The following is a 23808-nucleotide window of genomic DNA, read 5'->3' as shown; positions in this document are numbered from 1 at the left end:
TGACCTCATGCTTTAAAATATGTCTCTGTGGCCTCAGTGAGAGATATCGATGTGTAAAAATTACACTTTTGGATAATTATTCTCTGTAAACTGACAACTTATTGGGACAGGGAAACTCACTACACTTCTCATTTTCTTTTCTTAGCTCAATTGTTCAGCCGCTTGGACCCTGAGCATGACACACATTCACAACAATCGGTAAGTCCCAGCCCCCATGCGCCCAAATAGGAGCGCCTAAAAATAAGGAGCATGCCGCAACTGTTGCGCTATCGGGGTCTGGCCAATCCCTGCCCCATCCTCCCAGTAAACCGACCCCGACTCCCGTTATCCTTATGGATGAACAAATAGACTATGATCACAGAGGCTGAGTGACGTGGCCAGGGGTCCTTTATAAACCCACGTCTTTGCTCTCTCAACAGTCAAGTTAAACACGCTCAGAGTCAACTCCTACAGTGCTGATCCAGCTCACCTGCCACCAACCTCCATTCTTCAAAAAGCGACATTCTTCTCGGGGCCATATTAGAAAGGACCGACTTGTCAGGAGGGTGCCAATTAAAAAAAAAGCGACGACCAGCTGCCTTGCACGTTGTAAATCGGATAATTTAATCCATCACTGCCTTGACCTCAGTGCTTTCTTCGCAAGTACATCCGAAAAGTCTCTAGGCTGCTTTTTAAACTCCTCCAAGTTTGAACTTTCCTCCGCTTGCCATCGACCCGCTAAAGTTTTCTGCGCTGCCGAGCGCACAATTCAACACTTAAGTGTCACCCGGGTATAAAAGTGGACACGGAAAAAGCCATCATGATGAGCAATAACTACAGCGACGAGCAGCTGCCTCCACAGTACTACCAGGCCACTGACTTTGGGGAAGAGGAGGACGACGAGATGCCGGCCACGGAGAAGGATCTGGCTGAGGACGCGCCATGGAAGAAGATCCAGCAGAACACCTTCACCAGGTGGTGCAACGAGCACCTCAAGTGCGTCAACAAGACCATCACCGACCTGCAGAAGGATTTTAGTGATGGGCTGAAGCTCATTTCACTCCTGGAAGTTTTGAGCCAGAAGAAAATGTACAGAAAGTACCACAGCAGACCCAACTTCCGTCAGATGAAACTGGAAAATGTTTCTGTGGCACTAGAGTTCCTGGACAGAGAGCATATCAAACTGGTCTCCATAGGTAAGTCGGTCTTTAATGGCTTTATGAATGGGAACTATTTAGCTGTAAAATGCAAACATAAAAACGTTAGCAGGCTATTATTAGACAGGAGCGAGTAATAAGAGGGAAGGATTTATGACAGCTGACACTGACCCTGTGTGCCCAGGTCCTAATAAGATGCAGTGCTTATTTTAAAGATGAAAACGTTTCATGTCTTTTGATATTTTTAAAGCTGTCATATCTTCACAAACACAAACACATTCTGTAGCTGCCGTGCTGGTATGTTATCAGCCCAGGTGTCAGCCAGCAGTGAGACATGGCTTTCACAGGCCTCTGGAAAGCTGCATTGAGCAGAGGTCAACAGCTTATTGGAAAGTTACGGCAGAGGTGTCACTGAGGTCACTCACTTGTGTCAGGGCCAATGGCTTAGTGGCTCCATAGTGTGCTTTATCTTAGTCCCGCTGCAGCAATCTGGTCAACTACAGGCTGGAAATTCACTAGGACTGTACTAATGAGAATTTATATGAGGACAGCAGTACAACACACAAACACAGACACATAAACTCGGTACTGACAGGTCAGGGGTCAGACCGACTCAGTGGGGCTCTTAGCTGACAGCCATTCCTGTCCAGTACCATCAGCAATTTCCGTGAGGTGAGGATTAACTCTGGTGGGATTTGGGGATCAGACTACAGTTACAGATAGCTGCAATTACATGAAATTGTAGTGGATTTGTCGAATTTGTGTCACATCCACAGGAAGGCTTCACTTCACCAGAGTGAACAGGATGCCAGCTCCTTAAAACTATTTAATAACCGAGGAGAAACTAGGAGCATGGTATGAAAAGCACAGATATTGCAATATGAAGAGTTATGGCTTAATTATACACCTGTAGACAGCCACACAATTCATACAGGAGAAAGGTTATTAAATTTTTGACAGAGTATTTTTCTGTTTTGGTGACTGATGACCCTGCCACACACTTGAGTGAAATTCCCGGGATGGCTGAGGCTTTGGCCGGCGGACTGTGAAGGCCACAGTCTGTCCAGCTGGACATGCACTGAGTGTGTTTGTTCGAAAGTGTGTGTGTGTGTGTGTGTGTGACATGACACTGAGTGAAACTGTCAATGGCAGTCTCAATACTCAGGGGTCTTGCTGATCACAGGAGGGCAAAGGTCACAATCACAGATATTACCTCAAAGTCAGCAGAGCGTGTGTCCAGGATAATGTGTGGAGCAATGAACGTGTAAGTGAGTGTCTGGCACAGTTGCTGCAGCTGTACAGACACACACTAGGTCAGACTGTTTTGACAGAAACAGGGCATGATAATAGAAGAAGTCCTTGCATTTTACTTCCTGGCCTCTTTCTGGATGCAGGTGGCAAAGCAGCCCGATTAATATGATGTCTCAGTCGTAACAGTGACCCAGAGACACTAAAAAAATCACCACAGGCTTAGTTGCACACGTGTCACAGTGTGTAACTAGATACCTTTTGATGGATGTCTCTTTGACCACACAGTTGCCCTTAAAGCCGGACATGGCGGGATCAAAACTACACTGTGACACGTCGTGCCACCTGCCGGTGCCAGTCAAACGGTGACACATCAAACATTACCCTCCGACGGGGTCCACTGGTCTATGAAAAGATAAACAGCCTCAATAAAAGAGTCCTGTGATAAACAACTGGCATCAAGTGCCTCCGTTATTAAAGTCTTGCTAAATTAAGTGGAGTGTATCACACAAGATTAGTTGATGTAACATTAAACTCTACCACTCCTCAGAGGTTGTTTGGCTTAAAGGATCTGAATTTGGAAATGAGAGTGGATTTAAAACTGCTTATTTGACAAACTTTTCCTTAGAGAACTTCAGGAAAGGGGCTGTGTGCTCGCTGTCGATGATTCTAATCTCTGTCTGTTTGATTTATCACACTCCAACGCTATAAGTTTGGAGGTAATTGAAATCCAAGTGGTATTTATGCAGAGAGGGGATCCACTTCCACATATCCTCAGCTGTCACTGTCTTCAGAGGACCATTGTCACTGGATGACAGATTGTCAGGGGTCCTCAGCCAGACAGCTGTCTCAGAGAAAGGGGCTTGGGGAAAGCAGTGAGGAGCATTAGATTCTTGTCTCCGCAGCAGTCAATCATCATTGTTTATATTTCTACTCAGAAAAGGCTGGTCATCTCGGCATAACAGCAAGGAAGGAGCATATTTATATAATCAATTTATGGTTTAGCATTAGGGTGCAATGGTCAGTGATACAACATACAGGAGTTAAACCAATTCACTATTACACTGCACAAATCTCCCTAGAAGGGCACGAAAACAAGTGAGAATGGAAATACAGCTGGAAGATGCAGTTGACTAGTATACGACCCAATACTGTGAGACATGGTGCATTATGTGAACTTTTGGAAGTTATTAATCCTCATCAACACTGTTGTCTCTGCTGTCCAACTACAGATAGCAAAGCCATTGTGGATGGGAATCTAAAGCTGATCCTGGGTCTTATCTGGACTCTCATCCTCCACTACTCTATCTCCATGCCCATGTGGGACGACGAGGATGACGAGGAGACCAAGAAGCTGACCCCCAAACAGCGTTTGTTGGGCTGGATACAGAACAAAGTGCCCCAGCTGCCCATCAACAACTTCAACCGTGACTGGCGGGATGGCAAAGCCCTGGGAGCTCTGGTCGACAACTGTGCCCCCGGTAAGAAGCTTGTAGTGGCTTCGGCTGAGTCTACAGGGCGGGTGGAGTAAGTGCTGAGTCAGAATACGTGCGCTGCCTGTTGACAGGCTCGTTGTATATGGTGGTTTTGCTTGGTTGCTACGGAGGTTGGGTCAAGCATGTGTCAGTCAGTGTATTTGAGACAGTATCACCTTCTCAAGAGAATTTGTCTCCTTCGCTCCTCATCTAGAAAGGAGGGCTGTATATATCTCGTAAGCATTCACACACACACACACACACACACACACACACACACACACACACACACACACACTCACACACACACACAGTAACAAACACACATCCAAATTCAGATTCATATGTCAGCCAGTTTAATCTGTCTCTGGAGAGCAGGCAGTGTCAGTGGGTTGTAGAGGGGTTGCTGATGGCCGGAGGACGTCCCTGCCAGCTGTCCCACAATGACTGAAGCTTTCACTCTCACTGTTTCAAGCCCCGAGGCCCAAGCCTGGCTTTCGTGTTTATAGCCATGCTGCTACACAACACCCCCAAATTTGGGCACCATTCCTCCTCTTCTGTCAAGGGGGATGCTTGGCTCCGCATCAAAATGCAGAGTGATCTGTCACAGGGAGGTGCCTAAGCCACACATCCAAGGACCACAAGTCCACAAATTGAGTCACTGCCAATTTAGGCTTCTGCTTCCAACACTGAACATTAGAGAGTCCACTTCTGACTGTGCTTCGCAGAGTGAAAGGTGGAGGAGTAGCAGAAGTGTAGAAGGCCATGTTTAAACTGTGTTTATATGAGACATTGATCTGAAGAGACACATCTTTCAAACACTGTGCTGCAACACTGACCATACAAGGCTCTGTTGTTTCATCAGCTTTCACCAAACAGCAGGGTTACTGAAGAAACTATCTCTGTTCTGAAACACAGAAGCTCTGCTTTTAATTCAGATACAAATGTGCAAAACTAGTTACAAGTAACTTATTGGATTGATCGTGAAGAAACTCAACAGGCAGATAGCTACAATTGCATGTTACTATATTTATTTTATTCTTACATAGTTACATCATATGCCTGCTTCCCTTGGTACTACAGTGATGTTGCATTATGAACTACATGGCTATGGTTTTACTCCAGAGCTGACATCACTTAACAGCACTGATTTCCCAATAACATGGCGGAAAGCCCACCCTGGTTCCTCCCTGCTGACGGCTTTACAAAGCATTTTTCTTCTGTGCCGTCACAGCACACCCATTCCTCACAGATCTATATAAACATAGCCCTGTTAATACTTTGCTCCTGTGTCTATATTAATTGGATAATGGTATTCTGTGGTGTGCATGTATGGACCTGTTGAGTGAGTGGCCACTCCATCTCCAACACTAATCCAATTTAGGTATTAGCAGCAGAGAGGAGGCTAGCGTCAGCCACGGTGAAAGTGCCAGAGCGTCTGTCGAGGTTATTTCTTTTGAACAGTCAGGAGACACTTTCATTGTCCCACTTTTTTTTTTTTTTTTTAATTCACAGGAGCACAGCAGTGTGGGTAAGGTTGTATTTGGAGGCATTGGAGAGATAGTAGTGACAGCCCAAGTGGCCTTATTATAGCAAGTGTAACACTGTCTGAATTTGTCTGTGCAGAATTGTCTAATCTGTTTGCATTCCGATAGGTTTGTGTCCTGATTGGGCGGAGTGGGACCCAAACAAGCCTGTGCAGAATGCCAGGGAAGCCATGCAACAGGCCGACGACTGGCTGGGTGTGCCTCAGGTAAGATGCAATATAGATATCAATTGTAGAGTTCGCCTGGATGGGGTTGATCTAAGACATGCGTTTCCTCTGTTAAGCAACATATATTCAGTGGAAAGACATTGAGTAAGCACAAATCATGTCCAAGCAAATAGCATGATGCATTTGAAAATGCAAACATGCCTCATCGCATGTGCATACACCTGTGAGGCTGCACTGAACTGAAAAAAGGCTGCACTGCAGATGATATAGAGCCCAGTGTTTTTCCAGGGAGATCACGCTGGAGGGTATCATGAAATATTTATTACCCAGCTCACTTCTAATATTTCCATTTACTTTATTGTAGCTCTCAGTGAGTGAGGGTGTAGGAGTTTTATTTGGTAGATTCGTGAAGTTGTGGAGGTGTGAGATTTCTTAACACCTTCCGAGCCAGCCACGGAAACACAGGTGTAAATTTGCCCGCGCTCATCACAATAACAATGTGAACAGAGCAAGAGTGCAATATTTTCAGTCCCATTTGTAAGACTCTGAGTCTTCGTATTGTAATGTGCACTATGCAGGTTGTTTACTTGTTTGTCTAAGACACAGGGTTAGCTCTTCTCCATGAGGCTTAGCATTGGCGAGATAGCTGGGGGCTGTATGTAATGGCTCTGCAGAGCCTGGGGGCTGGATTCCAGTGTGGTGGTGTTAAGGAGATGTGGGAGAGGTCTGGCTCAGGATAAATCCCCCTGGCTGGCTTATTGAAGGCAACAATCCTTAACCCCGCTGTCCTGGGGTTAAATATAACTGGCATGGAGCATGGCTTTGTGCCACTGTGTGACAGACAGGCAAACAAGCGCTGCAAGGGCGAGAGGAGTCAGAGTTGGAGGGAACAAATATCCTTGTTAAATCCAATTGCACTATGCAAAATGAGGTTAAAAAGTTGCATGAAGAGTTAACCATCGCCATCTTACAAATGACAATACAATCAACGGAAACATAAATTAGGCTATGGTGTTTTTATTATGGTCACAGTTAATGCAGGAAGTTGCATAAAACTGAACTTTACACTTCATTTTACCTATGCTTTTTAAACACAAGCCAACCAGATATTCATGCAGCCATGTTGTGTGATTAACCCCAGTTGTTCCTCTGTGCTCTAGGTGATTGCACCTGAGGAGATCGTGGACCCAGATGTGGATGAGCACTCAGTCATGACCTACCTGTCCCAGTTCCCCAAAGCAAAACTGAAGCCCGGCGCTCCTCTCAGGCCCAAACAGCTTTTCCCAGACAAGGCTAAAGCCTATGGACCAGGTGGGTAGCCCGCACCTGCACAGTTCACAACAATTCATATGAACAGTATGAATGTTTAATGAGTATTGTTTCCCTTCTTAGTCATGAATATCAAAGCAGTGATGTTAGGCAGCAGTGCCACTTAGATACCTTAGCAAAAACACAAGCGGCTTACTTTAAAGAAACTTTTTAATAGTTTTTTTGTTGGTGCATTCACTTTGTTGCCTGACCTTAATATTGTTGCATTGCATCAGTCTTTGCAGAGTATTTCACCACAGTCCATGTCTTTATATTTACATTACAGGTATTGAGCCTCATGGCAACAAGGTGCTGCAACCAGCTGTGTTCACGGTGGAAACTCTGGAAGCTGGAAGTGGTGAGGTCCTGGTCTATGTGGAGGATCCGGAGGGACACAAAGAGGAGGCAAGTTATACCTGATACACAAGGACTATTAACATATAGCCCACACGCCTTCTCAGAGAATCCTGGTGCTAAGTTTCAAAGTTTAAAAGTGTAGCATCTAATCTTTATCTAACCCTCTCATGCTTTGTCTACTTGTTCTTCAGGCTAAGGTTAAACCCAACAAGGACAAAAACAGAACCTACACTGTCACCTATCTTCCTAAAGTTGAGGGTGTCCACAAGGTAAGGACCTAACTGCTATTATTTGTTGTTTGCACATTGAGTGCATCGATCACCCAGCACGAAAAAGGACAAACCAGACTCTGTTTTTTTTTTTCTAGGTGAAAGTGCTGTTTGCTGGTCAGGACATCGACAAGAGCCCCTACACTGTGAACGTGGCAAAGGATATGGGTGACCCCAGCAAAGTCCATGCAAGAGGACCAGGTCTGGAGCCTACAGGCAATGTGGCAAACAAACCCACCTACTTTGACATCTACACAGCTGGTAAGTATGGAAAACTCTACCACTTTCCATACTGACATGTATGACATGACAGTCAAAGCCTAAATCAAAAGAATCACTGGAGTTTTCTTAGAGAGACTCAAGCTACAGGATCAGATCTGTCCTTTGATAGCTGATTATTTCTCTGTCACCCTCAGGTGCTGGTAATGGCGACGTCAGCGTGGTCATCGTCGATCCTCAGGGCAAAAAGGACACAGTGGAGCTCATCCTGGAGAATAAGGGCGACAGTGTTTTCCGTTGCACCTATCGTCCCATGTTAGAGGGCCCTCACACCATCCACATATTGTTTGCAGGCCAGGAGATCCCCAAGAGTCCTTTCACTGTCAACATCTCAGAGGGTGAGCCATCTGTCTGCGTTGTAAATTACTGTCAGACAAATCAGATTTCTTAGCGTGCTGTTAGTGTCAGGGCGATCTATCCATCACAATCTGCAGTCATCTTTATTCTCCCTGGGTCAAACCACCCAGTATAGACGATAACCCTTCCTATCTGTCATTTCTAGCTCTGCCTGTTGCTCCTCCCAAGGGAGCTCCCCTGCAGATAATCCCTCAGTCAGTGCGCGCCCCTCCTGGAGTGAAGGGTGGGAAGGGGGCTCCCCCTCCAAAACCCGGCCGCCCAAGTTAGTATGGTCTGCTGGGAAGGAGCCTGTGCCCATTGCTCAGCCAGATCCCTCCCCAAACCTTTCCCTATGCCGCACCTTGTCGACGCCCCTCTGTGCTTTCTCTAAGATTCTGGTGCCGCGGCTCAATGCGGTGCTGTTTCTTGCGTCCTGCAGCTTGATGGTTTAAATTCAGAGAGATGAGATGCAATGTTGTGCCAATAGTTTCCGATTGTCCCAGTTTGCATTTTCTGTCCACTTTGTTCTTCTCTGTGAAATATCTTTGCTTGTGCCGTTGACATGTTTGTTTTTTTATTGCATATAAATTTGCATCAGCCAGCATTCAATTTAAGCCTGCAGTCAACATTTCTGACTGACTGACGGAAATGTTGTCAGAAGCTCCCTTGATGCACTTCATTTGTGTCAATATCCCATGCAGCGAATGCTCTGTACTTGCGTTGTTTGTTTGTGCTGCAAAAAGCGTCATTCTCATTTTCAGGTTCTGTCAGTCAACATTTAAGGAATCCCATTTGAATTGGATATTTTAATGTCTTTGCCACTAACACCGCTGTCAGCTGCTGGCTACTCTCAGCTGCCTTTTGCTTTGCTGAATATTTCTCTCTTTCACACTTGTTGTTATTCGTTTCAGCCATAAACCCAAACGCCTGCAGAGCTACAGGCAGAGGCCTTCAGCCTAAAGGCGTGAGAGTAAAGGAGGTTGCAGACTTCAAAGTTTTCACCAAGGGAGCTGGCAGCGGAGCGCTCAGCGTCTCCGTCAAAGGACCAAGTGAGTCAGACAGCTCTCTGCATCTCTCCTCACTCCTCTTCGTGCATATTTTGGAATTATTTTCTTTGTTTGGGTTTTCGTCTGCAGTGTTGCATTCACTCAGTTATAGGTTAGGTATACGAAAATGCATAAAATGTTTCTTCGACTTGAAAAGAATCCATACTGACTGTATTATTTATCCTCAGCTGGAGCAGAGGAGCAAGTGAAAGTGCGAGACGCAGGGAATGGAGAGTATGAATGTGAATATTACCCTGTTAAGCCTGGTAAATACACAGTCAGCATCACCTGGGGAGGCCAGCCCATTCCGCGCAGGTAGGGTCCTGTTGATGCCTTTAGCTATTCATTAACAATGCACATTCACATTTACAGAAGGTAATATTGGGCATTCTTGTGTGCTGCAGCCCCTTCGAAGTGGAGGTGGGTGAGGAGGCAGGTTTTCAGAAGGTGAGGGCCTGGGGTCCTGGTCTGAAAACTGGCATGGTGGGAAAATCTGCTGACTTTGTGGTAGAGGCCATCGGCACTGAAGTTGGAACTCTGGGTGAGTGCACAAGTGATAAAAAGTGGGTTTCTTTCATTTTCAAATCTGTGCTCTAAATGTGGGAATACTTTCTTCTTTTGCTCAGGCTTCTCCATTGAAGGCCCATCACAGGCTAAAATTGAGTGTGACGATAAGGGTGATGGCTCCTGTGATGTACGCTACTGGCCCACTGAGCCCGGTGATTACGCCGTCCATGTCATTTGTGACGATAAGGACATCAAGGACAGTCCCTTCATGGCCCACATCCTCCCTGCAGTCAATGACGTCTTCCCTGAGAAGGTAATTCCCACTCACTGAGTTATAAAGCATACATGTCAGGATAAAACCGGTTACCATGGTGATCGTTTCTGACTATATTTTAAACAAAGTTCAAATGTCTCTTGTGGCTGCAGGTGAAAGCCTATGGACCAGGTCTGCAGGCAACTGGTGTCACTGTGAACAAACCAACCGAATTCACCATTGATGCTCGCATGGCTGGAAAGGGCGACCTCAAGATATACGCGCAGGTATGGACAGCACCAGTCTGTGAAACCGCCATTGGTTATTTATAGGAACGCATCATTTATATTGCATTTGGCTGTACAGACCATAGCTGACATGCTTTTGTATCCACTAAGGACGCTGAAGGCTGCACCATTAACATCAAGATCACTGACAGGGGAGACGGCACATATCTGTGTGTGTACACTCCTGTCAAGCCCATTAAACACACCATCATCATCAGCTGGGGGGCGGTCAACGTGCCCAACAGCCCCTTCAGGGTAAGACACATGACGATGTACAGACACACACACACACACACACACACACACACACATAGAGCTATACTGCATTTAAAATTCAGTCAATTTAATATAATGATACTCCATCAAATAAAGACAAAGTAAGAGGACTGCAGCAGTCCTACTTGAACCAATTGCTTCTAACTCAAGTACACTGTGAATTCATTAGGTGCTGGTTGGAGAGGGTTCTCATCCAGAGAGAGTCAAGGTCTATGGGCCGGGAGTGGAGAAGACAGGGCTCAAGGCTAACGAGCCAACATACTTCACTGTGGACTGCAGTGAGGCTGGTCAAGGTGAGCATGTACAAGGAGATTATGTGGGCGGTTACAAAAACACTTCTGAGTGTAGCTGACTCTTAGTGAAATCAGTGCTGTGAATGTTGGAAAATATAAAGCACAGAATGAACAAAATTGGTGAATCTGTGCAGCTGAGTTGAGCAGATGAGGTGAAGTCAGTTGAAACTGGTAAAATGTTGCTCAAAAGAAAGCTCTAGGTAGCGGATGGACTTCTTGGGTTTATTCAAGCAATCTAATTTTGAATAATTTTCATGAACTACGCTCATTGCTCATTGCTATGCACCATTAGGGGACATCAGCATTGGAATCAAGTGTGCCCCAGGAGTGGTCGGCCCCGCCGAGGCAGACATCGACTTTGACATCATCAAGAATGACAATGACACCTTCACTGTCAAGTACACTCCCCCCGGTGCAGGACGATACACCATCATGGTGCTGTTTGCTGACCAGGTAAGAATACAGTTCCTGTTGGAGGAGGGACTGACGTTGTGTGTCACATCACTTGTCAAATGATGGATTTTTATTGTTTTGATTACTTTTACATTTCCCTTCTTCAGGAAATTCCCATCAGTCCTTTCAAAGTCAAAGTGGATCCTTCCCATGATGCTGGCAAGGTGAGAGCAGAGGGTCCTGGTCTCAACAAGACAGGTGAGATATACACAAAGCTACCAAGCACACTAAACTTATTAGGTGTTTTCATTTGCGAGCAAACACCAACTACAATACTTCTATGTCACAGAAAATCATGTGATTTGACTTGGATTGATAAGACTGAAAAAACATGTGTGTTTCAGGAGTGGAGGTGGGCACTCCAACCCACTTCACCATCTACACAAAGGGAGCTGGCAAGGCCAAGCCTGAGGTGCATTTTGCAGCATCAGGCCCAGGAGAGGCGGTTCGTGACTTTGAGATCATCGATAACCACGATTACTCCTACACTGTCAAGTACACGGCTCTTCAACAGGTACTGGAGGCCTCTGTTTGAAGCCCAATACCATTAGAGCAGGATTATTCACAGTAATATCCCGTATCAATAAATATTCATTCTTGTTCTGGTGTTTTTGCAGGGAAACATGACAATTTCAGTGACTCATGGAGGAGATCCCATTCCCAAGAGCCCCTTCCACATCACAGTGGCTCCACCTCTGGATATTGGAAAGGTGAAAGTGGAGGGATTAGACACCAGTAAGTTACAAATACTGAATCATATCCTCTTCACATACACTATAAAAGTAATTAATAGCAAATGCTAAGTGTGTCGTGTTAATCTTTCTTGCAGAAGTCGAGGTCGGAAAGGATCAGGAATTCTCAGTTAACACAAAGGGCGCTGGTGGGCAGGGCAATGTAGGTGTGAAGATGACCTCACCCTCTGGCCGACCAATCCCATGCAAGCTGGAATCCGACAAAGCCAACGGCACTCACAGTGTGAAGTATATTCCCCCAGAGGAGGGGCAGTACAAGGTTGATGTCAGCTATGATGGGAACCCAGTGATGGGAAGCCCCTTTGGGGTGGAGGCAGTGATGCCCGCTGATTCTTCAAAGGTGAAAGTTTGCTGCATGTAGTTTTTCACTCTGTCCCAACTTCTCAAATACAAGTTTGTGACACCACATCTCAAAAACTGACCTAGCTGTTCTCATTACAGGTGCGAGCCTTTGGCCCAGGCCTGCAGGGAGGCATTGTGGGTAAACCTGCTCCATTCACTATTGACACAAAGGGAGCTGGTGCAGGCGGGCTGGGCCTGACCGTTGAGGGTCCCTGCGAAGCTAAAATCGAGTGTCAGGACAACGGCGACGGAACATGCTCAGTGTCCTACCTGCCCACAGAGCCTGGAGAGTACGCCATCAACATCCTGTATGCAGAGCAGCACATCCCCGGCTCTCCCTTCAAAGCTGCAGTGCGCCCAGCCTTCGACCCCAGCAAGGCGACGGCCAGCGGCCCTGGTCTAGAGAGGGCCAAGGCAGGCGAACCAGCGACCTTCACCGTGGACTGCACCCGTGCAGGCGACGCTGAGCTCACCATCGAGATCGTGTCAGAGACCGGGGCTAAGGCTGAAGTGCACATCCAGAAAACTGCAGAGGGGATCTTCTCTGTGACGTACATACCACCTTTCCATGGCGCACACACCATCACGATCAAGTATGGTGGCCATATGATTCCTCAGTTTCCCAAGGTCCTGCAGGTTGAGCCGTCTGTGGACACCAGCGGGGTGCATGTCTACGGGCCAGGAGTGGAGCCCAGAGGTAACAAGACCAAGAACCTCAAAATAAACATAACAATGTGTTAGCACGTCATATTCAGCTTCTGATGCACTTACAGTATGTACTATTGCTAAAAAAGTTATTAAATTATTGGTAATTCAACGTAAAAGTAATTGCAAAAAAATCAAAGAATCATTTATTTATTAAGAAAAAATCCCAGATACTTTTCTCTGTTTTATATCATTAAAAATTCAGACAAAAACAAAACAAGCAATATGAAAACATCACCTTAGGCTCTGGGAAACTGGAACAAGAATTTTTCACCGCTACATCTCAAAGACCAAACGATTACTTGATTAATTGGTAATGGAAATATTTAACTGGCAGTTGCAGCTCTCATGTCTATTAATTTAACTAGGTCATAAACAGCTGATGAATCAGTTATAAAGATTTATAATGTGTAGTGTTGGAACTGTGTTTGATGTTACTCTCTGGCAACAAATCACATGAAAGGCTTTTTCCATTTCTAGGGGTCCTCAGGGAGGTCACCACCCACTTCATCGTTGATGCCCGCGCCCTCAACAAGGTCGGAGGAAATCATGTGAAGGTTCACATTATCAGCCCCTCCGGCACCAACACAGACAACTACATCACTGACAAGGGAGACGGCACCTACAGAGTGGAGTACACGGCATTTGAGGATGGTAGGAGCATATTGCATTATGTCATTTAACAGTGCAAATAAAGGATAAGGAGGAGAGACGTTAGAACAACAATGATGGAACAAATATCTCTTTAAAAAAAAAAAGTGTAACAAACTTTTACAAACCTGAAAATCTCAATTTATCCGCTGCAGATAATCAGAGGGTTTTACATAGACAGCCCGTCTGAGCGAGTGCATGTAGACAGACAGCCTCTAAACCTCAAACCTCTAACAGGTGCTCGTGTGGGGAGCCATTTGGGAATAAAGCAGGGGAGTGGGAAAAGAAAGAGCGAGAAAGAAAGGGGTATAAATACAGAATGATGCAGTGAAGCAAAGGTTTGAGGGGCAGAGAGCAGGCAGGCAGGCAGGCAGACAGGCTCTGTTTTATAAATAGGGTGCTCTGGAACAGAAGCTCTTAACCAGGCAGGTATGTGTGCTGAAGGCTGCCTGCACACAGCAATACAGCAGGGGAATGACAGGGGATATTAATAGAGACCTATAACACAAAGCAAAGAGATCACAGAGCACTTCTCCACCACCAGACATGCTCTGATATCGTAGCAGTGTGGCTGGGAATCTGGCATGTAGACCTACTGAGAGGGCCCTGTCAGAAAAATGTTGTAACAGAATAATGAATAGGGAACAGATGTAATTCTTTGTACGTTCACCAGCTCGTCTGCACTCTAGATGGCATCTTTCATAAATAAACAGATGTTTATCTCCCTAAAAGGGAATTTGTCTGCCCCATAATTAAAAGCAAGTGGCAATACCAGAAAATATTTGCTTGCTTTGAAAACACTCAGAGAGACGCGGAGAGGTATGATAGCACATATTGACCTGATGTACCTGTGTGTGCAGGAATGCATCTGATTGAGGTGCTGTATGAGGATGCGCCTGTGCCTAAGAGTCCTTTCAGAGTGTCTGTGGTGGAAGGGTGCGATCCCACCCGGGTGCGCGCCTACGGACCAGGTCTGGAGGGAGGAATAACCAACAAGTCTAACTGCTTCACTGTGGAGACCAGGTACTGTTGGATCGCATTTAAAGGAGATGTTAGTTGGGGCTTAACTCAAATATGTGCAATAAATTTAAAGTGTTGGCTTCCCTCTCAGGGGTGCTGGGACAGGGGGCCTGGGCCTGACCATTGAGGGAGCCTCAGAGGCAAAAATATCCTGCAAAGACAATAAAGACGGCAGCTGCAGTGTGGAGTATGTCCCCTTCACTCCTGGAGATTATGACGTCAACATTAACTACGGAGGTCACCCGATCCCTGGCAGTCCGTTCCGTGTGCCAGTGAAGGACCCCGTGGACCCCAGCAAAGTGAAATGCTCAGGTCCAGGTCTGGGCAGCGGAGTGAGAGCCCATGTTCCTCAGACTTTCACAGTAGACTCTACTCAGGCTGGACAGGCCCCACTGGACGTCAAACTCTACGGCCCTACGGGTGAGGACAAATTGGGCAGCAATGAAAACCCACAAACTGATAAAGTGACAGATAAATACAGTGAAAAAAACAGTGAGTTTGTGGTATGTGATTATTTCCATAATATCTTATTCCCAGGTACCGTGGAGCCAGTTGGTGTGAAGAACAACGGCGATGGCACCCACACAGTCCACTACACCCCAGCTCAGGACGGCCCTTACACTGTAGCTGTTAAATATGCAGATCAGGAAGTCCCACACAGGTACAGTATGAGTTTTTAAGATCCCACTAAGCCAGGCAGTATGTGCAGATATGTCTTAATTAAAGCCCCGTTCTGTCTGGCTGGATTTAAGAAAGAGAAGTGCAGCTCAACATATTTTCTCTTCCTGTTTCTGTCTTCTGTAGGATTGGGTTTAGTAATTACATTTGATACTCTGTCCTTCTTCCACAGTCCATTCAAGGTGATGTCTCAGCCTGGGCATGACGCCAGCAAGGTACGTGCCAGTGGCCCCGGTCTAGACACCAAAGGTGTTTCTGCCAGCCTGCCTGTGGAGTTTACCATTGATGCCCGTGATGCCGGAGAGGGACTGCTCACTGTGCAGATTCTGGTGGGTTCAGACACATTCACTCAAAGATCTCTAGCTTTTGAATCACAAGTTGCCACCTAAAATAACTCAATATCCTCTTACTGACAGGACCCAGAGGGCAAACCGAAGAATGCAACCATCCAGGACAATAGGGACGGCACCTACACTGTGTCATACGTGCCTGACTCCACAGGCCCCTACACCATCACCATTAAATATGGAGGAGATGAGATTCCTTACTCCCCATACCGCATCCAGTCCCTGCCCACAGGAGACGCCAGCAAATGCCTCCTGACTGGTAAGAAAACTACTGTGGATCCACAACGATACTGATAAATAAAAAAAATACTTCTCATTATCATTTCTATATGTATATTCACAACTATGCTATTTTTCATTTCAGTGTCGATTGGAGGACATGGCGTGTGTGAGTAACCAAGGCTTTGTTTTTATTTTTTGTGCTCTTTCAGGCATTTATGCAGCACTTTTTTTTACCCCCCTTTTTTCCCTTTTTCCCAGCGAGTCTTCAGAAACTGCAGACCTCCGAGGATACAGTCATCACAGTGGATGCCAAGGCTGCTGGGAAAGGCAAGGTGACCTGTAAGGTGCTGACTCCACAGGGGATGGAGCTGGACATGGACGTGGTGGAGAACCATGATGGGACATTTGACATTTACTACACAGCCCCCGAACCCGGGAAGTATGTTATTACCATCCGCTTTGGGGGGCAGAACATCCCTAAGAGCCCCTTCCATGTGGTGGTGAGTAAACGAGTGGTAAAAAGCTGCCACAGTTGTGTGCTCTGTTTTTTCCTCTCCTGACATTCAATTGCATGAAACCAACTATTTCTCCTCTCCCTGTATTGACAGGCCACAAATGAGCCAGTCGCTCCCCGCGATACCGTGGATCCTCTCTTCCGTCCCGTTAATTTCCTCGTCCCCTTCACGCCGCAGCAAGGAGAAATCACAGGTGTGACATCCACCACTCATACAGAAACTAAATCCACACACACACAAACACACACACAAACAAACAGTATTTTTAGGTCACTGACATTTAACCATGCTGCTGTCATTTCTAGGTGAGGTGCGGATGCCCTCAGGCAAGACTGCCCGCCCACATATCACTGACAATAAGGATGGCACCATCACCATCAAGTATCAGCCCACAGAGAGAGGCCTGCACGAGATGGACATCAAATATGAGGGCAACCACATTCCAGGTTAGTAACACACCACATTACGGGGATAAGACGCGGCTGCTCTTGCTATCTTATTCTTGTAAGCAGGAAACGATAAATGTCTCATGCCGAGGCGACTCTATACGCAGTTCTGAGTGTAATCACTGTTTGCCGATGATTATATTCCCTGTAGGAAGCCCTCTGCAGTTCTATGTGGATGCTGTGAACAGTGGAGTGGTGACTGCTTACGGTCCAGGTCTGAGCTACGGCATGGTCAACAAGGCCGCCACTTTCACCGTGGTCACCAAGAATGCAGGCGAAGGTAAAATAGCTTTCATTTCTGGGGATATTTGCCACTTAACAGTAGATCTGCAGGTAATACAGTTAACCTGGTTAAACTGTCGGCAACAGCACACTGCAGATAAGGAAGAAACGGGGCTTATTTTCTCTCTCCCAGGTGGTCTGTCGCTGGCGGTGGAGGGTCCCTCTAAGGCCGAGATCACCTGTAAGGACAACAAAGATGGTACCTGCACTGTGTCCTATCTGCCCACGGCTCCCGGAGACTACAACATCATTGTCAAGTTTGACAACAAGCACATCTCTGGCAGTCCCTTCACTGCCAAGATCACTGGTGAGGAGATAAAGTATTTCTCCCACAGCCTTTTTTAAAACTTTTTTTATACACCATGTATATTTACGCTATAAATCAGGTTTTAAGGGTTGACAAAAATCTAAAGCACCTTTTTTTATGTTAAGGGGATGACGCCATAACCAGGACATCCCAGCTGAATGTCGGCACAGCGGCTGACGTGTCCCTGAAGATCACAGAGACAGATCTGAGCTCTCTGACTGCCAGTATCAGAGCTCCATCAGGCAACGAGGAGCCCTGCCTGCTCAAGAGACTGCCCAACAGACACCTCGGTGAGATATTCACTCGACAGACACACAAAATAACAGGAAGAGATAAGGCATTGTTGGGTTTATGTAATGCATTTAGATTTCATTTTCCTTGATTTTTTTCCCCCTCTCCACCTTGTTTATGTCCACAGGTATCTCCTTCACCCCTAAGGAGGTCGGTGAACATGAAGTGAGTGTGAGGAAGAACGGCGTGCACGTGGCCAACAGCCCTTTCAAGATCATGGTTGGCCAGTCAGAGATCGGCGAGGCCAGCAGAGTCAAGGCTTTCGGTAAAGGCCTGGTGGAGGCACACACCTTCGAAATGGCTGAATTCTTTGTGGATACAAGGAATGCAGGTGAGCATCGGAGGCGGTTTGTTTCATCTTTATGGAAAACGCTGTTGGGAGAAAAATACAGAAGCAACAAATACTTTAATACTATGTCTCCCTCGTCCCTGTAGGTTATGGAGGTCTAGCATTGTCAATTGAGGGTCCGAGCAAAGTGGATATCAACTGTGAAGATGTAGAGGATGGGACGTGCAGAGTGACATACTGTCCAACAGAACCTGGAAGTTACACTGTTAACATCAAGTTTGCTGAAAAGCACATCCCAGGTTTGAATCTTTTACTTGAAAAATGTACAAATATGAAATTTTTGACACTTAAAAAAAGAAATGATAATTTTGTCTGATGTACTGTATATGCATTTTTCCCATGCAGGAAGTCCTTTCACAGTGAAGGTGACAGGAGAAGGAAGGATCAAAGAGAGTATTACCAGGAAGAGGCAGGCGTCCTCTATTGCCTCAGTGGGCAGCACATGTGGCCTTAACCTCAAGATCCCAGGTGAGTACAGAAGCCAGCCAGAAGTGGTTAGAGGGCAGCGGTCGACCACCTTAAAATAAATGAACCTGCTTCATACTCACATTTGAATTCTCACTGCTTTCTCCTCGGTGTAGGAAACTGGTTCCAGATGGTTTCAGCTCAGGAGAGGCTGACCAGGACGTTCACCCGCAGCAGCCACACGTACACGCGCACTGAGCGCACAGAGATCAGCAAAACCCGCGGCGGAGAGACCAAAAGGGAGGTGCGAGTGGAGGAGAGCACCCAGGTGGGCGGAGGAGGAAGCCCATTCAGAGATGTTTTTGGAGACTTTCTGGGCAGAGAGAGCCTCAGCAGCTTTGCTGGCATCACTGCCAGACCTGAGGGTGAGAGTCCACATTCATCCCTTTTGAATTGTAGAAACACTATATACTAAAAAGATATACAGTGCTTTGCAATATTTCTTTGTCTTAATGAACAGTATCCACATCCTGCAGAGATCTCTTGTTTGTATCTAACCTGCTGTTCTGCTCTGCCACACCAGTCGAGAGCGGCTCCCAGGCCATGACGGCTCAGGTGACCAGCCCAGGTGGGAAAACGGTGGATGCCGACATCATGGATGGAGGGAGCAGCACCTACAGCGTTCGCTTCATCCCACAGGAAATGGGACCCCACACGGTCAACGTCAAATACAGAGGCCAGCACGTCCCCGGAAGCCCCTTCCAGTTTACTGTGGGGCCCATGGGGGAGGGAGGAGCACACAAGGTCCGGGCAGGAGGACCTGGCCTGGAGAGGGGCGTGGCCGGAGCACCCTGTAAGTTCACCATGTGGACATGATGAATTTAGTTTTTTCTATTTAAGAAATGTTTCATGAAACCTCGTCACACAACCTTCATCTGATCTGGCTTTGTTTTACCTTGGTTAGCTGAATTCAGTATCTGGACCAGAGAGGCAGGTGCTGGTGGTCTGTCCATCGCTGTAGAGGGCCCGAGCAAGGCTGAGATCTCCTTTGAGGACAGGAAGGACGGTTCTTGCGGAGTCTCCTACATAGTGAAAGAACCAGGTAGCACAAATGTAGAATTTTCCTCATTTACACGTTTTAACTGAGTGTTGTTCGTGTCTGCACCTTTAAACTTTTCAGTAATTCTTCCCATACTCCCTCCAGTTCATTTAACGGTGAAAGTAAACAACCTGTCTGCTTCCCCAGGTGACTATGAGGTGTCAATCAAGTTCAACAACGAGCACATCCCTGACAGCCCATTCATTGTTCCGATTGCTACACTGTCAGACGAGGCCCGCAGGCTCACTGTCACAAGCCTTCAGGTAAGATCACACACACACACACGCACACACACACACACCACACACACACACACACACACACACACACACACACACACCACACCACACACACACACACACACACACAGTTTAGAAAAGCCAATTTATTCTGTTGCACAAAATTAAAACAACTGACACACATTCAGAATGTGTAAGCAACAGATTGCATTTAACATAATGTGAGAGTAGTTGTAGATATTTCTGTCTAATAGCACTTTGCCCTTGAAGTGTACTTGAATGCCAGTGCTGGAGCAGTATCCACAACTATAATACTGTGATGCTGGCCAGTGATGAAGGGCTGGATTAACTGTCCCTTGCTCATGTGGGGCAACACAAGCTGTGCTATGTGTGGGCAGACGGCTAGTCTGTGCGATTGTGCTCCTGTCTGGGAGGAAGGAAGACAGAAAAGAGTGAGCGGGAGATAAAGATACCCGCGACGGCTCACATGGTCGGTCTCCTCACTTCACAGACGCTTGTTTTATTTGCGTTCACAGTTTCCATTACAACTGCCAACAATGCTAAAAACATATATTTTTAGTTAAGTGAAATGCCACTTCAGAGTGCTTTCTCTTCCACTAGAAGCCAGGTGAAGTGCAATATCAGACCAACATTTAAAATGTCATGCTACCTCTCTGTTATATCTGCTAGGACCGCTCGTCCGCCTGTGGGGCAAAAACACTAAACGCCTCGCTGTAAACTCTGACCTTTTCTGCCTCTCACACCCAACTGCTCGATCTATTCTCGTTCAGGCATGATGAGTCACACGCTTTGTGTCCGTCAGGGCACGGGCACAAACACACACGCAAACACACACACACACACACACGCGCACAAACACACACACGCGCACAAACACACACACACACACACACACACACAGATATTCTGATGATATTCCTCCCTGTCTCCTGCAGGAGAAGGACTTGAAGGTGAACCAAGAAGCATCTTTCATGGTGCAGCGAAATGGGGCTCGAGGTGTGGTAGACGCCAAAGTCCACACCCCCTCCGGCTCTTCTGAGGAATGCTATGTCACTGAGCTTGACAGCGGTACGCACTAACCTCACAAAGTGAAAATTCAAAAGTCTGAGAATTTAGTTTTTTATCTGTGAGAATTACGTTTGTGAGTGCAAGTTTGTCACATCTCCACCTCTCTTTTTGTGCTTTCAGACAAGAACGCAATCCGCTTCATTCCACGGGAGAATGGAGTCCACTCCATAGATGTCAAGTTCAATGGATGCCACATTCCTGGAAGCCCCTTTAACGTGCGAGTGGGAGACCCAGGGCTGATTGGAGACCCAGGCATGGTGACTGCACATGGCCCTGGACTGCAGGGAGGAACCACAGGTAGATATCATCCCCACCGATGAAATGTGCACTGTGTTTGCTGATAATTTAACATGATATTACCTTTTTCCTTTTTATAAGCCGTTCTTTAACCATCTGTATCTTCTTCTTTCCTCCAGGTGTACCCTCAGAGTTTGTGGTCAACACCTGTAACGCAGGCTCAGCCACTCTATCTGTCAACATCGACGGGCCGTCCAAGGTTAAGATGGACTGTCGGGAGTGTCCTGAAGGATACAAGATCACCTATACTCCCATGGCACCCGGCAACTATCTCATCACCATCAAATACGGCGGGCCACAGCACATAGTGGGCAGTCCTTTCAAAGCTAAAATCACAGGTCTGCTCCACAGTCACTCTCCCATCTGATCTGGTAGATTTCAGATGACAAGTGTCTCACTTATGAAACAAATGTTCTTCTGAAAAAAGTGTGGAAGTCAGGAAAATGTTATGTCATCTGCGTTTATACAGCTCAGTGGTACATCTTACATAAAAGCTGTCTTTTTCTGGCACCGTAGCAATATATTCTTGTCACTACTTGGTGCATAGAAATTCTTTCTTTTTTTTCAATACTCTCAAGATTGAAAAGAATTCCCATGAGTCTTGGAAGTTCATACCACTTTCAAGTTATTTGAAAGTGGTATGAATTATTTTTCTATTTGAGCCCAGGGCAATAGTCCACTCTCTTGCACTTTTCTGTGGAGAGAAACTCTCCCCATGAGCAGCAGCATCTTTGTTTCCCCTCATATCTCTCTCCATGCTGAGTACGTTATGTAATGTCTGGACTTAAGCTTGATGACATTAGATAACCTCTCTCTCTCTCTGTCTCTCTCTCTCTCCCTCACCTCCAGGTGCCCGGCTGTCAGGGGGACACAGCCTCCATGAGACGTCCTCTGTCTTGGTTGAAACAGTTACCAAGACTTCCAAAGTGGCCGGTGCGTACAGCGCCTCCTCGTCCACCACCTCAACCAAACTGACATCCGACGCCAGCAAGGTGGTCTGTCGTGGAACGGGTCTGTCCAAGGCTTTGGTGGGACAGAAAAACAACTTTACAGTTGACTGCGGCAAAGCAGGTGAGACCATCATCCATAACAGACACAGACGCATTGTCTTTTTATAGAGTAAAAGCATAAATCAGGCAACCACAGTTTCTACAGACACAACAGACTAAAGTAATATTAATAGATTGTTTTGGCCATATGGCATACAGCTGACCAGTCCAGTATTCACTCTCGCATTAGTTCTCTGTTCTACACCAACTCCTGAGGGAAATATCGGGCTCTTCAGCAGCAAAATGCACCACCATGTTCACCAGCTAGTCGCTTCATCTGTCGATTGGTGCTGGGCAGATCATGTGCAGTTTATCAGAGCTTTTTTACTGAAAACATCTACCTGCTAATGCTGGAAATTAGTTTAATATGTGAGAGTAAACAGAACATTAAAGCTGTGGGCCGTAAAAACCAAAACAAAGTGCTGAAAGACACTGAAGCGCTGAAGTAAAGCTGAATCGTAATCACAAACACATGAACCTGTGCTACTTTTGTACACCATGATCATTAAATCCCCCTGTTCTTGCTCTGTCCAGGCACCAACATGCTGATGGTGGGCGTGCATGGACCTCACACCCCCTGCGAGGAGGTGTATGTCAAGCACATGGGCCAAAAGCTCTATAACGTCACCTACACCGTCAAGGACAAGGGCAGCTACACCGTGATCGTCAAATGGGGTGACGACAACGTCCCCGGGAGCCCTTACAAAGTGGTTGTGCCCTAAAATAAACTGTACCAATATTCCATCGCTGCTCCTCCTCCTCTGACCCACCGGCCTTTCCCCATCATGTGCACGCATCAATCAAACTCAGCAGTCCTTTGCTCTTCAACGGATTACAACATACTCAACATTACACTAAAACCTGCAAGAACATTTGCTTACAGTATTCGTGGTGGTAGAAAATCGATTGTGCCAAAGTTTTGTATTAACTCCAGAAATGACATTTACAAGTATGCATCCACATTCAGAGTGTGGTTAAGGCAACAGCGTGGTTTACGAATCTTTGAGTGATGTTGGTTCGATGTTTTGCTCGGTCCATGAAATTTATTTTCTCCTTTCTGTTGTGTTGTAAACGAATGGCATAATATATAAATGTTAAGACATGTTGGAATAATCAGCAGTATTGAAGTGTGATGCTATGTGGTTTTGTATGGTCTAAGAATGAGAAACTGACTTTTTTTTTGTTATATTAACCTATTTTTTGGTAAGTCTTTGCAGACCTAATAAAGATTTAATTGCTTCCTTTCCAGACGATTGTGATTGAATTGATTTGATTTCTCACCGTGCTGGCAGCAGAGCCGTTGCTAGTTCAGCAGGAGCCATCTCTTAATTTCATAGTTTCACCGTGCAGCTATTTTCTGACAACTGCTGGCTCACCCCTCTGAGCAGCTGTCAGCACACGCTCTCTTGATCACCGAGGCTCTCAGCTGAGTCCCCGACCTGTATCTTGTCTCCACTGAATCACCTTTAGCCCTTTATTTACCTTT

At 46.3% G+C, this 23808-nt stretch overlaps 1 protein-coding gene across 2 annotated transcripts; it reads left to right on the top strand.

Moving 5' to 3' along the window:
* Positions 1–426: 426 nt before the first annotated feature.
* On the top strand, positions 427–23570 carry LOC111670874 (filamin-C-like). Of its 2 annotated transcripts, XM_023427803.2 has the most exons (47): positions 427–1175; positions 3617–3865; positions 5515–5612; positions 6734–6884; positions 7168–7286; positions 7430–7507; positions 7606–7768; positions 7924–8124; positions 8289–8405; positions 9034–9171; positions 9357–9483; positions 9573–9709; positions 9795–9988; positions 10102–10215; positions 10327–10470; positions 10661–10784; positions 11077–11237; positions 11345–11435; positions 11582–11751; positions 11855–11972; positions 12067–12329; positions 12431–13028; positions 13517–13690; positions 14548–14710; positions 14799–15127; positions 15245–15368; positions 15558–15714; positions 15802–15991; positions 16097–16120; positions 16213–16454; positions 16563–16662; positions 16775–16915; positions 17067–17195; positions 17331–17504; positions 17630–17794; positions 17923–18126; positions 18231–18383; positions 18490–18612; positions 18726–18974; positions 19133–19402; positions 19514–19651; positions 19796–19911; positions 20844–20976; positions 21097–21273; positions 21393–21611; positions 22123–22344; positions 22857–23570. In XM_023427803.2, the coding sequence occupies exons 1-47, from the start codon at positions 800–802 to the stop codon at positions 23042–23044; spliced, it is 8235 nt and encodes a 2744-aa protein (XP_023283571.1). In that variant the 5' UTR covers positions 427–799; the 3' UTR covers positions 23045–23570. The 2 variants fall into 2 exon arrangements, with proteins under 2 accessions (XP_023283571.1, XP_023283573.1); XM_023427805.2 differs by lacking the exon at positions 8289–8405.
* The last annotated feature ends 238 nt before the right edge of the window (positions 23571–23808 follow it).

Source organism: Seriola lalandi, unplaced genomic scaffold (genome assembly GCF_002814215.2).
Source record: "Seriola lalandi dorsalis isolate HSWRI2012SDOR001 ecotype SW California unplaced genomic scaffold, Sedor1 jcf7180002054862, whole genome shotgun sequence".
Lineage (NCBI taxonomy): Eukaryota > Metazoa > Chordata > Actinopteri > Carangiformes > Carangidae > Seriola > Seriola lalandi.
The sequence above is the reverse complement of the archived record's forward strand: the minus strand, read 5'-3'. Positions and strand labels throughout refer to the sequence as shown.

Coding starts and splice junctions, on each gene's coding strand:
- LOC111670874 (XM_023427803.2), top strand. CDS start 800: ATGATGAGCAATAACTACAGCGACGAGCAGCTGCCTCCACAGTACTAC. Junction 7,508..7,605: donor AAGTTGAGGGTGTCCACAAG/GTAAGGACCTAA, acceptor TTTTTTTTCTAG/GTGAAAGTGCTGTTTGCTGG. Junction 18,384..18,489: donor TGCTGAAAAGCACATCCCAG/GTTTGAATCTTT, acceptor TTTCCCATGCAG/GAAGTCCTTTCACAGTGAAG.